Raw genomic sequence first — 15,794 nt, forward strand, 5'->3', positions numbered from 1 at the left:
GTGCCAAGCAGCCACAGCCCTTAAGGCTGAATAACACACCTGATACTCTTGTAATAGGTGACTCTATTGTCAGACACACTGACGTCCCGCTCACCAGGCTGAATAAAGAGACGGTCATGGTGAGCTGCCTGTCAGGTGCTAGGATCCGCCACATAAAGCAAGCACACAGGTCACTCCAAAGCAAATACAAATATGACTCAGTCATTGTACATGCTGGTGTGAATGACCTGAGCTCCCTGGACTACATGAAAAGAGACATAGAGGAGCTCTCTGATCATGTAGCCCAGGCTGGTATGACCCTGACCTTGAGCAGCATCTTACCCTCACCTAGAATGATGCCACAGTACAAAGACAAAATGATCGATTTTAACAATTGGCTAAAATTGTGGTGTCATTCAAAGGGGATCCAGTGTCTGTCAGCCTGGGATGACATGCTTGACAAGCCACGTTGCTTCGCTAGGGACGGCTTGCACCTGTCACCACTGGGCTTTCGGATATTGGCAAAGACTCTTGCCACCCCCATAGTGCCTTTTTTAGGTAAGGATCAAAAGTCAAACCTACCCCTATAGACAGCACAAGGAACAAGAAACTAAGGGTAATGCTGCTAAATGCCAGAAGTCTTAACCTCAAGATGCACGCACTTGAAGCTCTCCTCAGTATGGAGAACATCGATATCTGTGCAGTGACAGAAACCTGGTTCAAGGCTCCAGAGAGCACCCCAGCACTACCAGGCTATACCTCATATCATGCTTTTCGGCCCCAAAACCAGGACCAAACCACAAAAGGAGGGGGAGTTTCCATATTTATCAAGGATATCCACACCTCCACGTTAGTGGCATTGCACGAAGTATCGGAGACCATCCATGTGCAACTAACAGTGGGCAAGACTGCTTTTCAGTTTATAGCATCCTACAGACCACCCTCTCAAAGTCAGGAATCACACTTGACTTTCCTGAAAACATTGGAGAACATGAAAATCTCTCCGAACACCATTATATTGGGCGACTTCAACTACCCAAACATTGACTGGGAGCACTACTCAAGCCCCAGCACCTTAGCCCAAAGGTTCCTGGAAATTATAAACTCAAATGCTATGGAACAACTAGTCACCACTCCCACAAGAGGGGACAACATACTAGACCTGATCATTACCAACATGGGGACTCTATGCTCCACACTAGAAGTATATCCCTCATTGGTAAGATCAGACCATAAATTAATTTCACTGGATGTCCACATCCCGACCCCACCCCCAGCCCAGAAAACTACAGTGAAAAACTTCTCAAAAGCGAACTTCTCACTTCTCAAAACCAAAGTGGAATCCTTCAAGGCCCCAGGGCCAGTGGAAACTACAGCCCAAACTGCAGAATCCTATATAAACGCATTCTACGGACATCTCCAGGAATGCATGGATCATGCTATCCCAAACAAAACCAAGACCCAATCATCCAAAGGCAGGCATCCAGTATGGTGGACCCCTGCCATAAATAAACTGTACAACAGAAGGAGGAAGCTACTACATGATAGAGCAAAATCCCTAATAGGGAAGGCATCTCTGATCAGTACTAGCAAAAATTACGATCCTCATAAAATCCTCCAAGGCCAGCTTCGAGAGAAAAATTGCACAGGACACCAAAGACAATCATAAGGCTATTTCAGTTATGTTAGAAACCTGGGATGCAACTCCCAGACTTGTTCTGAGTTGATTCTAAATGACAAAAATACACTGAACCCACAGATATCGCCAATATCCTGGCAGACAGGTTCAGTGCAAACCCCCCCCCCCCAAAAGAGAAAGATTCTATCCCGGCGAAGGGCTGCCTCCCAAACATCACTGTTGCTCAGGTGTAGGCTGCCCTCTCCAAAGCAAAACACACTGCTTCCATGGGACCAGATGGCGTCCCAGGTTGCATCCTACATGAACTCCAAGAGGAACTAATCCCTCAAATAAAACAGCTATACAATCTCAGCCTCACTACAGGATATGTGCCCAAAGAATGGCGTACAGCAACAGTGGTCCCACTCCACAAAGGTGGAGCCTCTACGGACCCTGGAAACTATCGCCCCATAAGCCTGACTAGCTTAGTCTGCAAGGCTATGGAGAGGATCATCATGGAGCTCATAAACAAAGACATTGGGGACCTACAGACACTAGATCCTACCTAGTTCGGCTTTGTCAAGGGCAGATCCTGCCTTTTGAACCTGGTTGACTTCTTCAAAATAGTCACCAAAGCCATAGATGAAGGGAAGGTAGTCCACACAGCCTATCTGGACCTTGCAAAGGCATTTGACACAATACCCCACTCGGGCATCATAGATAAGCTATCCAGCTTAAATATAAACCCCTATGTCACAAGATGGGTCACAAACTGGCTCAAAGACAGAACCCACAGAGTGAGAGTTGCTGGAGCCATGTCCGACTCGAAACCGGTCACAAGTGGCATCCCACAGGGTTCTGTCCTGGGACCACTCTTGTTCGGTATATACTTTTCCGAGGTACAGGCAAAAGTGGGAGGACTATGGCTCACCAAGTTCACAGACGACTGCAAACTGGGCACTATAATCAACTCTCCAGCTGACACAAACATCCTTCAAAAAGGTCTCACAGAGACAGATAACTGGTGCCAGCGCCATGGTTTAAAGCTAAATGCCAAAAAATGTATAGTCATACCCTTTGGCAAAAACAATGTGCCCACAAATTACCACATAGGCAGAAACCCATTAAGTACAGAGAAAGTTATTAGGGACCTGGGGACCCAAGTTGATAGCAATCTCTCCTTTGAAAACCACATTGCCAAAGTGGTTAGAAAGACCTTCTACATAGCCCACCTCATCACGAAGGCTTTCACATCTAGATCAAGAGAGGTAATCATGCCCCTTTATTCATCCCTCATCAGGCCCATCATAGAATACAATGCCCCTTTTGGGATGTACCTAACCCGACACCTGCAGCAATTAGAAAGACCCCAAAAGTATCTCACCAAGAGGATCAAGGGTCTCAAGCAGATGCCATATGATGCTCGGTTAAAAAGACTGCAGCTCTACTCAGTTGCATACCGCCTACTTCGAGGCGATCTATGCCTGACATGCAAAGCTATGTCAAATCCAGAATTAATGGACATGCTCCACCTCAGTAAATCTAAATCCCTTAGAGCCACGAGGGACTTGAACCTCAGCACAGAAATAAATAGAACTTGCTGGAGGGACAGGTTCATAACCCAGAGGCTCCCTTCGCTCTGGAATAGAATTCCAGTTCATGTGAGGCAGAGCACCTCACTGAATCTCTTCAAGAAGAATCTCGATAGGTGGATGGGGGATCGTAGGTTTGTCCCAGGGATTACTCCCGTGTCACTATTGGACAGAGGCACAGTAAACTAAACCTTAAAAAGGGCACAGTATACTCAAATCAAGGGGTGGCGTAAGCCATACAGAATCAGGCTAGGCTTATAATTGCCCCAGGGCAGATAGCCTAGTATGAACCTATGAACCTATGAACGTCTACATTCTCTAGATAGGTGATACCACAAAAGAGTGTGAAGTCCCCCCGCCCACTTTACTAATGTGAGCAAACCCTAACTTACAATTGACACTAACCCTGCCCCTTACTTTAGCAAAAACTCCTTCTGTAACACTGAAAAATATGCAGTAGATGGCAACAGGAAACAGTTTTCTTTTATGATGGGATCACCAAAACCCCACCCCACATTCAGATGTAATTTGTCTGAATAGTGGGAGGGGGGTTTGTGATCTCATCACAAAAGAAAACTGCCTGTTTCCTGTTGCCAACTATTTTTTTTCAGTTTCTTCATTTTTTTGTTATGTTGATTTTTGAAATGCCAGTATCAATGAATATGTATATGCATACTATATCTAGCTGTATGTTTACAGTCTTTAAAATCCACAGGTCCATTTGTTTATGGATTGAATCAATACTGATTTCATTAACTTTGATTATACCCTGACTAAGGAATGAGGCCTATTTCCATTAAGGGTCTATATTATATATTCAAACGCTTAAATGTTCGAATCGCAAAAGAATGAACTTTAGTGATCGAACATTTAAATGTTAGAATATATTAAAAAAAAAAAAGAAAACAAAAAAAGAAACTGAAATAAATAGGACTGAAATAAATAGGACATGCTGGATGGACAGATTCATAACCCAGAGGCTCCCTTCACTCTGGAATAAAATCCCAGCCCAGGTTAGGCAGAGTCCCTCATTGACTCTCTTCAAGAGGAATCTTGATGAGTGGATGGGAGATTGTAGGTTTACCCCAGGTATCACTTCTGTGTCACTGTTAGACAGAGGCACAGTATACTAACCTCGAAAAAGGGCATAGCAAAATTAATTTAAAATGGGTGACGAAAGCCAAACACACTCTGGCTAGGCTTATAAATGCCCTAGGGCAGATAGCCTAGTATGAACCTATGAACCTATAAAGGGTCTAAGCATGGGGGCAAGCCTCCCTGCACCCCCCCACACCACCCGCTACTTAAATATACCAACTCCAAGATCGTGCTACAGTGTAGGAAATGGGAAATTTTCCATTTCCGCACTGTAGCACACTGAAGTGCGATCTCGGAGTGGGTATATTTAAGTAGCGGGGGGTGCAGGGGGCTTGCTCCCCTGCTTAAACCCTTTACTTTGTGTTTTTTTTTTAAATTGTTTTTTAAAACATTCGAACATTTAAATGTTCGATCACTAAAGTTCGTTCTTTAGAGATTCGAACATTTAAGAGTTCAAATATATAATATATACCATCCATTAAGGTATGTAAAAAACTAAACAGTAAAGTAAACCAGGAAGAAACACGGTCACAATAGGTCTAAATGGAGGGAGAGGTCCAAATGGAAACAGGGATCTGAATGGAGGGATGAAATCTTCAAGAAAAGGAAAGCATTGTTGCTGGAACTGAATTCATACTCAGATCTTGGTGAGTACCTTCATTTGGTGGATAACACTAATATATATAGACTGTATTTTATAGATCATGGAGAAAGGCATGTCAAAAAATAAAAAAGAAGACAGGGTGCCCAGGTCCCAGGATAAACAAGTACTAATCCTGGGGTATGCATAGAACTGGAAAAAAAACTGTGTTGAATCCTCAGGAGAAGGAAACATTCCTACTACAGGTTTGGCCAGGCTCTGGGGGAGGATTGCTCCACTGCTGTCAAAAGAAGACGTAATCCATAAAAAAACTACAAAAACTGACAGGCCGTGCACGAGCCTTGAGGTGGTAGAGTGTACTGTTAAAGATAAGGAAGAATTTATGCTTTGTTACTAATATACAGGAAGCCCACAATTTCTAGAAAGTAGGTAGCAAGAGTTAGAGAGAAATATGGGAAAAGAAAATTACCAGTAGAAAAACTGTTAAAAGCGACAGGCAAAAAGTTAAATTCCTTAATGCAACAGATCAAAGAAAATATTATCTAGATGAAGAAACACTGGTTTGCTTGGAAAAAGAAGGGACAGAAGAAATGAGAAAAGATAAAAAACATAAAACAGAGGTTTTTGAAAGGTATAAACAAGAAACATGGACATGGACATGGCAAAGAAAAAAAATATTTGATAAGGTGTGATACTTATGCACTGAAGAAAACTAAACTAAGCAATACAAAAAAGCAGCTCCAACGATATTTGAAGAGATGCAGGCAAATACACCCAGGTATGGCAAGTTTCACAATAAAAAGAATAAGATTACAGATGAGAAAATGTAAAAAAATGGATTAGTGGTGAAGAAATTAAAAAATCAAAACTGAAATGTTAGACCATCTGCAAAGTGAATGGTGTAGTGTAGAAGCTCCAACTCAGGCAGTGGTGCAACATGATGGACCAGTAGATCCCCTGACAGAGGAGCAGCAGGTGGAGTGGGATGTATATGAAGAGGATATGTCAAAAGGTAATGTCCTGGAGCCTACTATAGGAGATGTACACAAAATTTCAGTTGAAGTTATACTACAAAGGGGAGTAGGAAACACTGGAAACTGACACAAGTAATGTTGTGCCATGATGGGCCAATGGATCCCCATAGTGAAGAGCAATAGATGAAGCAGGATACATCTAAAGAGGATATGTCACAAGACAATGTTCTAGAACCTTCTGTAGAAGACTTTTAGGAAACAAAGAGCAAAGATGCTCTTAGTCTAGAAGGAAATGATTTAATGGAAAAGCTGCTTGATTTAATAGAGATGGATAGACATATTAAGATAGATGAAAGAAACAAATTGCAAAAAATAAATAGGACTGATAATGTTAGAAGACTGGTAAAACAGTGAACACTGTAATCAGGACTATTATTAAAAATTCATGTGATATAACAAAAATAAATAGGATATGCTACGGTGCTGTTAAACTAATAATGCATACAATGTTACCACAAAAACGTATAGTAACAAAGAAAAAGAAAGGAACACATAGAGTACCATTGTGGAATCATAGAATAGAGAAAAATGAAAGAAAAGTACAATACAAGTCATTTATTGATGACCCAAAAAGGTTTTTCAGAGAACAACTGTGACACTCTAAACTGACCATAGGTGTGAGTGTGTGGGAGTATGTGATGTTGAAGAACTACCACAGCAGGGCTAGTCATCCAGTGGTGTAAACCTTGGCTGTAGATGATAGTCACTGTTAAAGTAACACCCCGACCCCATGTGCAAAAATGGGAAAAAAGGGGTTGTGAATAGATGGATGGATGTGAAACAAATCAAAAGGAATAGAACCACCACCAAAAGCAAGAAACAGGTACATTTTGGAGAGGTATTCATGAAGACGATTTTGAACATAATAAAGATATGGAATGGGCAGAAGAGTTATAATATATAGTGTGGAGCTCTAATGTAGAGAATTTGATATGGGATGAAGTAACAGCCAGAGAAAGTGAGACAAATTAAGAAAAGCTCCTAAATGGAAAACCCATGCATAGATGCAGTGCCTATCTTTTGATTAAAGGTACTAACATCTTTAACGAAAGATTTAGCCTTGAGAAAGAATTACTTATATGTACATTCCACACAGACACCAACCTGGTTAACAACAGGAAAATTGATACTGCTCCTTAACAGTGAACCTGTAAGCCATCCTAAGAACTATAGACCAATAACCTGCCTTCTGACAATATATGTTATGTACTAGAATTGATGCAGATAGAGTTTATAGCCATCTATTGATAAACAACCCATAATACATAGCTGTAAAAAAAGAGAAGAATATAAGTATGGCTATGACACTTTACAAAAAAACTACAAATGGTTACACTTTTTTCAGATGATATAAGAATAACATTTGGTCTTGATAAGTGTGCGCTAAAGCAAAATATATAAAAGGAAAGTTGCAACATCAAAAAAATATCAACTTGGGACAGGAATGTGATATAAAGAAACTTGGGCAGAAGAGAGTGTATACATTTTTAGGAATAGATGAAGGATCAGCAAACCTGAACAAATGAGAACAAATATTAGTAAGGAACACCTCAGAAGAATAATCTAATATTGAAAACTGCATGACATTTGGGAATAAAGTCCAAGGTATAAATTAATTTGCTCTTCCTTTTCTAACTTACAACTTTGGTTTGACTGAGGCCACAAAATATATTATGCTTCATGCTTATCATATGATGCATAAAAAACAGTGCACACTTTGAATGAGCTAGAGGCCTCCTTAAAATTGACCGGATCTATTGATCTACAATCATGGGATTGCATGCATATCTGCAGACTTCATCAGATCCAAACATAGTGAAAATCCTAAAGCATAAAGTGAAGAAGTATAAGAAAACATTTTGCTTAGTTTAAGCATTAAACAAGGTGGGAATGAAAAATTAAGGCAGAAGCATACAAAAATGAGACTGCAACTTAAACTTTCAAAAGAGAAAGAAAGAATACAAAGAACAATACTAGATGAAAAGGAAAGAAAACTGGAAAGTTTACAAAGTGGCGAGAGGAGAGAACTTCTGAAACAGCCTCATGTTGACCAAGAATCAATGCAAGAGTGGTTAAGGAGATGTAAACTGAAACCAAAACATGAAAGGCTAATAAAGGCAGCCCAAGACTGTGGGCAATGTACACATTGGTTTACAAAGTAAGTTGAAAAAAGTGAGAGAAACAGAATATGCAGGTGCTATATAACAGAACTGGGAACAGGTGTACAACTCATTTCTGGATGTGATACACTCATGGCTGTGGGTCTGTGTACTGAATTGCACAATAATGTGGCAAGGCTGTTGCACAGGCACTTATGCAAACACTGTAATATAGAAGTAGTTGAGAAGCAATGGAAGCATGAATCACAAAGCATGATCAACAATGATGACATTTATATCACATGGGAGCACACATTGCTAACAGTTCAAAAACAGGTGCAAGAAAACCAGAAATAGTAGTAGTTCAAGAAAACAAAAGTAGCATTGAGAACTGAAATTGCTACACCCAGCGATTATAGTGTCTTACGTATGGAGAGACACAAAGTTATAAAATATCAAGAATTGCAAGCAGAAATGAGAGCAGTGTGAAAAAAAGATACCCAACAATTCTAATAGTGGTAGGAGCAACAGGAGTAATTAAACAGAATTTACATTCTTACTTAAATATGCTACCAATGCATGTAACCCTATATGAACTGCAGAAGGAGGCACATCTGGGCACATTCGGAGTGCTGAAAGGATCACTCTTGGCTAACATCAAAAAGTGAAGCAATATTGATTTCATGAACTTTAATCATACTCTGACGTAGAAATGGGGGTCCATTCTTGTCAAAGTATATAATAAAAACCCTAAACATTTGGAGAAATGAAACTGTGAGAAACAATTACAACATGATGTCATGAATTCTGTCTTGATAAGGAATGCACAGCAGTGAAGACGAAGAGCAGCGAATTAAAAACAATTTACTGAAGCATCGCAAATGAACAAACACACCACAATAAATAGAAATACACCAAATGTAAATACGGGTAAACAGTAAGAGCTGCTTCACATACCAAAGGTAAGCCAAACTGTAAAAAAATAGATGAATGATAATATTATATTTTATGCAAGGAGGTAAACCCTTGCACTCCCACCATATGAGGAACTGCACATTTTTGCTCCCCATGACTTAAGATGACCAACTCTGATGCGATCCATAACTCAGAGAATACATCTCTACTGCTGAGACTTCGAAAAAAAAGGTAATTTTGTAGTCCTTTTTACAAAACAACCATTTCAGTCAATTTGTTGTGTTAGGAATAAAACTCTGATCATACTAACAGTTGGTATTTGAATCACTGCATTTATACATGTAATATTTAAATGCTTTGCTACCAATGACTGTACTACAATTGTAGATTACATAAAAAATATATATGTTTCAGATATTATTATTCAATGGACAGACTTTGTGACTCTCACGCAGTTACCATTTAATGGTTTGTATAACATAATCTGGCAATTTACATAAAAAAGTTTCACAGAAATGCCAAATCCATTACAGTTCATTACAAATAAAGCATATTGTATGAGTGTGTGCAAGAACACAAAGGTACATGTGGGTGATTATATGGGTCTACTTTGTTTTGTTGAATCTGATTTCACTGAATTTCATTTCACCCCAACCACTTCGCTGAAAACTCAAATTACTGAAAACTCATGTCACTGATTCTCGTTTCACTGAACTGCAGTTAGTATATATGGCACTGTGTACAGTTCTGTAAGGCAAGTAAAAGGTATATGCCCTTTTCCCCACTGTAGTGCAATCCTGGAGTTAGTATATATAGATAGGAGGTGTGGGGGGAGTGGGGGGCATAGCTCCCCACTTAGGTTGAGTACATATTGTCTTCTGGAGAGAGTTAGTCATTGGTGTTGCAACTATGCATGCATGTGGTTTAAAATGTATTGTTTTGAAATTTTTGGTGTAATACTATATCAAGCTGGGGGCTATACTCCCCCAATGTGGGGGGGCTGTGCCCCCCACCCCCCTAACTATATATACTAACTCCAGGATCGTACTACAGTGGGGAAAAGGGCATATACCTTTTACTTGCCTTACAGTACACTACACAGTGCCATAAATACTAAGTTCAGTTCAATGAAATGAGATTCAGTGAAATTTGTTTTCAGTAATTTGTGTTTTCAGCAATGTGGTCGGGGTGATGTGAAATTCAGTGAAATGAGTTTCAATGAAACAAAGTAGACCCGATTACATATACTAATCCAGGCTCCAAGAGTAATCCCTGTCCTGACCCACCCAAGTAAATCTGACCTCGAACTAGGCTCTGAATTTAACTCATTTTTCATAGAAACTATTACTACCCACACTAAGACATTTCCCAATAATAACCCAGCTGCTCTACACTCTCCCCCTTCTAACTCACCTCATCTGTTTGAATTCAAACCCATCTCCACTAACTTTATAAAAAAACTTTTGTCCAAACTTAAACCTTTCTCTAACACTCCCAACGATATTCATTCTTCCTTCCTAAAATGTGCTGCTGATGGCATTGCTCTCCCAATCAGCATCATTATTAACCGATCCATAAAAGAATCATACGTGCCCAAACTCTGGCACCCAGCTTATATTCTTCCTCTTCATAAAGGAGGCAAAAATACCAGCATCTCAAACTTTCACCCCATTGCTTTGCTCTCACCAATCTCCAGAATCCTAGAAAAATGCATTCACCTCCAACTTATGCCTTTCCTGACCCAAAGCAATCTTCTCACTCCTACCCAGCATGGCTTCCGTCCAGGCCATAGCACAATAACTGCTCTACTCTCTTTCCTAGAAACTGTCAATCAAGCCCGAGATTCAGGACACTTAGTTTCTACTGTTTTATTCAATCTGTCTAAAGCCTTTGATACTGTTTCTCACAAGCACCTTCTCTGTCATCTCTCAAACCTTATTATCTCACATAATGCTTTATCCTGGTTCTCCAGCTATCTATCAGACAGATCACATGCAGTCAAATGGAAGAACTCCATCTCTTCCTTGCTACCTACCCCAAATGGCATACCACAGGGATCCATCCTTGGGCCAATGCTTTTTAACATCTTCATCAATAACTTTCACACTGCTATTCCTGATGCTAAAATCATTCAATACGCAGATGATTTAACCATAGTCTGCTCTGCCTCAAACCTCTCTGAATTGCTGACTAAAACCCAAACTGCCTTCTCAACAATTGAAAACTGGATGCGCCAAAATCACCTCTCTCTCAATGCAAATAAATCAAAGATTCTACTATTCCCTCCCACAAAGACCCTCTCCTATGATAAAAACAAATTCAAAGTCTATAGTCAAACCAACTCATCTATAGAAGTGGTCCCCTCTGCCAAACTACTTGGCATTACTGTAGATGAACACCTCAAGTTTGATATTCATATTCAACAAAATATTAAGAAAACCCACCAAAAGCTAGGTATGCTGTATAGGAATAATCATTTTCTCTGCAACTCTACCAGGCAAACTCTGGCCTCGACTTATCTTCTTCCTTCCTTATTAAACGGAGCCCTTCTCCTAATCAACCTGTCCTCCTCTATCACCTCTAAACTAGAAAACTGCTACAATAAAATCTCTAAATTTGCCTCTAAATCTAAAAATACCACCCATCACTGCCTAACCCTACAATCCCTGAATTGGCTTGAACTCCCAAACTACCTAGACTATCTCCAACTCACTACTGCATATAGACTCATATTTCACCCAACAAAATGTCCTGCTCTAACTAACATCCTTCCCCCTTATACACCCAACAGAGCTCTCAGATCTGAAAATCAGAACTTAATTACTATCCATAAACCTAAATGTCCCGCTGGCCACCTTCTCTATCTTTCTCATTAGGCAAAAAATGGAATTACCTTCCCTCCACACTAAGAACCTTACCAAACTCAGAAAACTTCAAAAGCCAACTATTTAAACACCTGTCCACTAAATGGAAATGTACCTGCCTTCACCCAACCTAATCAAAGGAGGTTCTCTCTCTGGTTCCCAAGCTCTACAACTCTCATAGTTATATTCCTATGAGCCTATCTAAACTCTCAACAATTTCTATAGCTTCTCTCTAAGCTCTCAACAACTCCTACAGCTACCCTCACACAGCCTAACCTTGTAAATATTGTAAATAGCATTCTACTGTTGATGTGTGTATGTAAAGCGTATTTACATTTTCTTAAAAGGTTTGTATGCAAACTGTTTCCACACCTAATACATATCTGTTTTCCTCAAATGAAACTGTATGATCCCTACCTTTAAGCTTAATGAATTTGTTAACTATGCATGATATTGAATGCATTTGAGTAACTATTCTACATAATATTATCTTTAATATTAACTATCAGTTGTATCTAAATTGTATAATGCATCTTGGAGCTTTTCTTCCCAGGCCTCCACTGAAAATGGGTCAATTCGGCCCAGTGGACTTCCCCGGTAATCAAACTGCAAATAAATAAATAAATAAATAAATAAATAACAAAGTGCCTGCAGTTCTTTTTTATCTAGAACAGGTTTATTGTCACTGCAAAACAATTATCTTTGGAAAGAGTTATTTCACACATCTTCACAGTTGGGACTTACCATCAGGGCAGATTGGGCAGCAGTGTCCATGATGTTGTAGCAGTGGCTGTTCACATGTTAAGTCTGGACATGAATCTCCAACCCATTTACATTCCACACTGCCAGCCTAAGAATCACAGAATAACAAGTAATGCTGTTACCATGATGTCAGTGAGCATACAGATTATGTGACTTAGCATCTGTCATCATTTCCGGAAATATCACCTCTGCACTTTGTGTAAGAACAAACGCTATTTGACAATTTGTGGAACAAATTCATAATGTTATATGCGGACAGATACGTGACACATACTACTGCATTAAATTTACAGGTTTGACAACAGCAGCATAGAGTAAGTAGATTACACTTATTTAGAAAAAAAAGAATTTAATTTGATAAACTTCCATCTATTTTTAAAGAGAGTTTTTAGTGAAATTCAAATGGATAATGCCGAAAAGGTACACTTAATTTTTTCCTGTCACAATAAAATAAAAATTATAAAAATCTCTAAACTGGATTTAGAAAGAATATTGCAGCCCAAGGTGAGGGTTGACCAGAAGGGACATATTGTTCAGATAGTAATCAGAGGGTGGTTTAATGTTTTTTTTTTTTGTTTTGTTTTTATCTCCATCCTTACCGCCATGCACTTGTCAATGAGTTGGATGGGTGCAATGGACTCAGAAATACCATCCATGAGTGGTGAACTCTCCTGTCTCCACCTGTGAGTTAACACTTGCCAATTTGCCCTGAGTGCATGCAATCCCCCCCAGGGAAGGTGATTGGGCCATGACCCTTCAATCCCTACCCTTATATCCTTGCTCCTCCACTGCTGGCAAAACTATTTAAACTCCAGTCACCTATGTCACAGTCAGGACTTTATCCCCCTGTGCCACACAGGCAGGTAATTTCTTCTAAATCTCTGCTGTGAAATCATGCCCACTAAGGTACTAATGTGAGGGCAACTCTTTGCCTGCCACTAATATTTAATCCTCCATAGGTGGAGCATCCAAACTCCCTGCTATTTCTATGGGGACCTGAGTGTGTCAGTATTGGCCAATTGTCTTCATCTTATTAGGTTTCCTCACTTACAGCAGTACTGAGAAATCTGAAATATTGCCCAGATAAATCAACTATCATTCTCTGATCCCAACAATAGCTACAATCTTCAAGAGTAGAGTGTGTGAGTGGCTCAACAGTTAGGCCTCATGGTACAGAGAGAATAAGCACTTACCATGTCCCAGATAACCCATATTCATCTAGCATCACTGATGCTGGGAGGACTGTGTGGGGGAGGATGGAAGTAAGTGTCCACCACTGGTTCAGCCATCCTGGGGTGAAGGAGGCTGCCTAGGCTCACTGCAACAGTGACATTATGAGCCTGGTGAATGCCATGCTACAACTGGCATACCAGTTGGTCAGGAGATTGCATATGGATGGAAGTGTGGATGCACCTTCTGAAGGCAGCCACTGCAGATCTCACAAGATTGTTTCAGGGGTGGTGGTGGCTAATAAACACTCCATGGCAGCAGTATGCTGCTGTACCAGGGTACTCAATCTCAAGATGAGTCTGGGGGAAATTGTAGTCATGTTTGCTCTAGTCTTCATTTTTCTTGGACATTTATTATACCTTTATTTTTGCAGCTTGTTATCTGTTCTGCTCCAGCATGCACTTACTTCCCCTCATCCATTTGGTTTACAAGTTGGTGGCAGCTATTTGTCAGCTGCAGAGAGGAAGGTGAGAAAAATATAATTATCACACGTGCTTTTGATACTCAGAAAACCAGAATCCTGTGAGCTGTATCCCTATATCAAATGGCTGGAGTTATGTTACAGTACTGAAATTGTAGAAAACACATTAAGAGAGTTTTGCAGCCTTGATTTTTACATCTGAGGCTCTTTTGCAGGGTAGGTGGCTTCAGTATTCATCTCTCTCTCTCTCTCTCTCTCTCTCTCTTTCAGCTTTTCCCGGTTAGGGGTCACCACAGTGAATCACCTTGTCCGCTCATGATTGGCAGTGTAGTTTTTGCGGTGTCGAGTTGCCAGCCTGGTGCCCATTCTTCGACAGAAGGCACACACATGCACGCACTCAAGCCTAGGGCCAATTTTAGCGTGTCCAATCCACTTCATAACAGACTTAAAAATAAAGTCTTATTTGTCTGATCTGTTGGTAGCTCAGGAAGACATAAAAGATCTTAGGGCACTTATCAACAAGAGAAGGGTTGTTTACTGGTTTCTTTTATATATAATTATCAGCAAATTTTATTTACATAGTTTAAATGCTTACATATGTATATATTTTATAATAAACAGTGTGCATATTATTACATTTTGTTCATCCCACTTCTTTCTTTTACCACAAACAAAACTTAATCCATTTAATGATTTAATTCAGATCCCAGTGCTTATTATGTAATTCCTTTAGAAGTATAGCGATATAAACAACATTTTGCCTATCTTTTCTATCTCTTCTGCATCATATAACAGATGGCCTCAAGTCCAGGATGCAGTCAAATCAGTGGACATGTGGAATATAAAGAATGAAAAATCTAAGCATTCTAGGTCATCTGGATGTTCTAGAAATGCTTTTACTGACCATGCATTTGTAGTTCAGCTTCTATTAAGTAAATACTTGAAATCAAAATTACGAACTTCATTGTCATTAACAGTTCCAGAGAGAAAGCAATCAGCAATAGAATTATTTCAGGAAAGACAGAGGAAACATAAATTCTGTTTTGACAGATCTGCAAAGAATGCTTCTTTGCTGGAAAAAAAGTGGAATGAATGAGTATAAAAGAATAAAGTAGAGAACTTTAGAATCAAGAGTACAATGCAATGTACAGTTCTTGTTGAAACAAACTACCTAAAATGTATCGAGTTCAAGGCCGAGACAGTACAGTTTATGGAAGGAACTGTAAACATCCGCAGAGACTGTCTGATTTTGCTATCTTGTGGTTATTCTAGAAAGAAACATTTGGGGACTAGTCAAGGTAAACTCTTGATAAAGACTGACTCTGACAAGTAGTTATAAATATTCCCTGAGACTGGCATTTACAAAAAGCTGAATCGAGCTTGTCATGCTGTTAGCCCAGCTGTCTGGAATTTTGTAAATAATTCTGTGTCATTTGTCAATATTGATATGATTTATACTGAACTGTATGTTATGTTCTGAGCTTCAAGAATGTAACCACAGCATACCCTACTGGAACATAAAAGATTAACTTGCAAAACTTAAGAATAGTTGAGATTACGTTACTTTATAGCTGGGACAAA

General features: G+C 39.6%; 1 protein-coding gene across 1 annotated transcript in view; it reads right to left on the reverse strand.

Moving 5' to 3' along the window:
* The window catches only part of VWCE (von Willebrand factor C and EGF domains), a 2,001,707-nt gene that overhangs the window by 54,579 nt on the left and 1,931,334 nt on the right, over nt 1-15,794 (reverse strand). Inside the window, exon 25 of the mRNA XM_044059709.1 lies at nt 12,545-12,650. Within this exon, the coding sequence (XP_043915644.1) occupies nt 12,545-12,650 (106 nt within the window). The remainder of the gene's footprint in view (nt 1-12,544; nt 12,651-15,794) is intronic.

The sequence above is a fragment of the Protopterus annectens genome, chromosome 17.part0 (genome assembly GCF_019279795.1).
Source record: "Protopterus annectens isolate FY-2018-M chromosome 17.part0, PAN1.0, whole genome shotgun sequence".
NCBI lineage: Eukaryota > Metazoa > Chordata > Ceratodontiformes > Protopteridae > Protopterus > Protopterus annectens.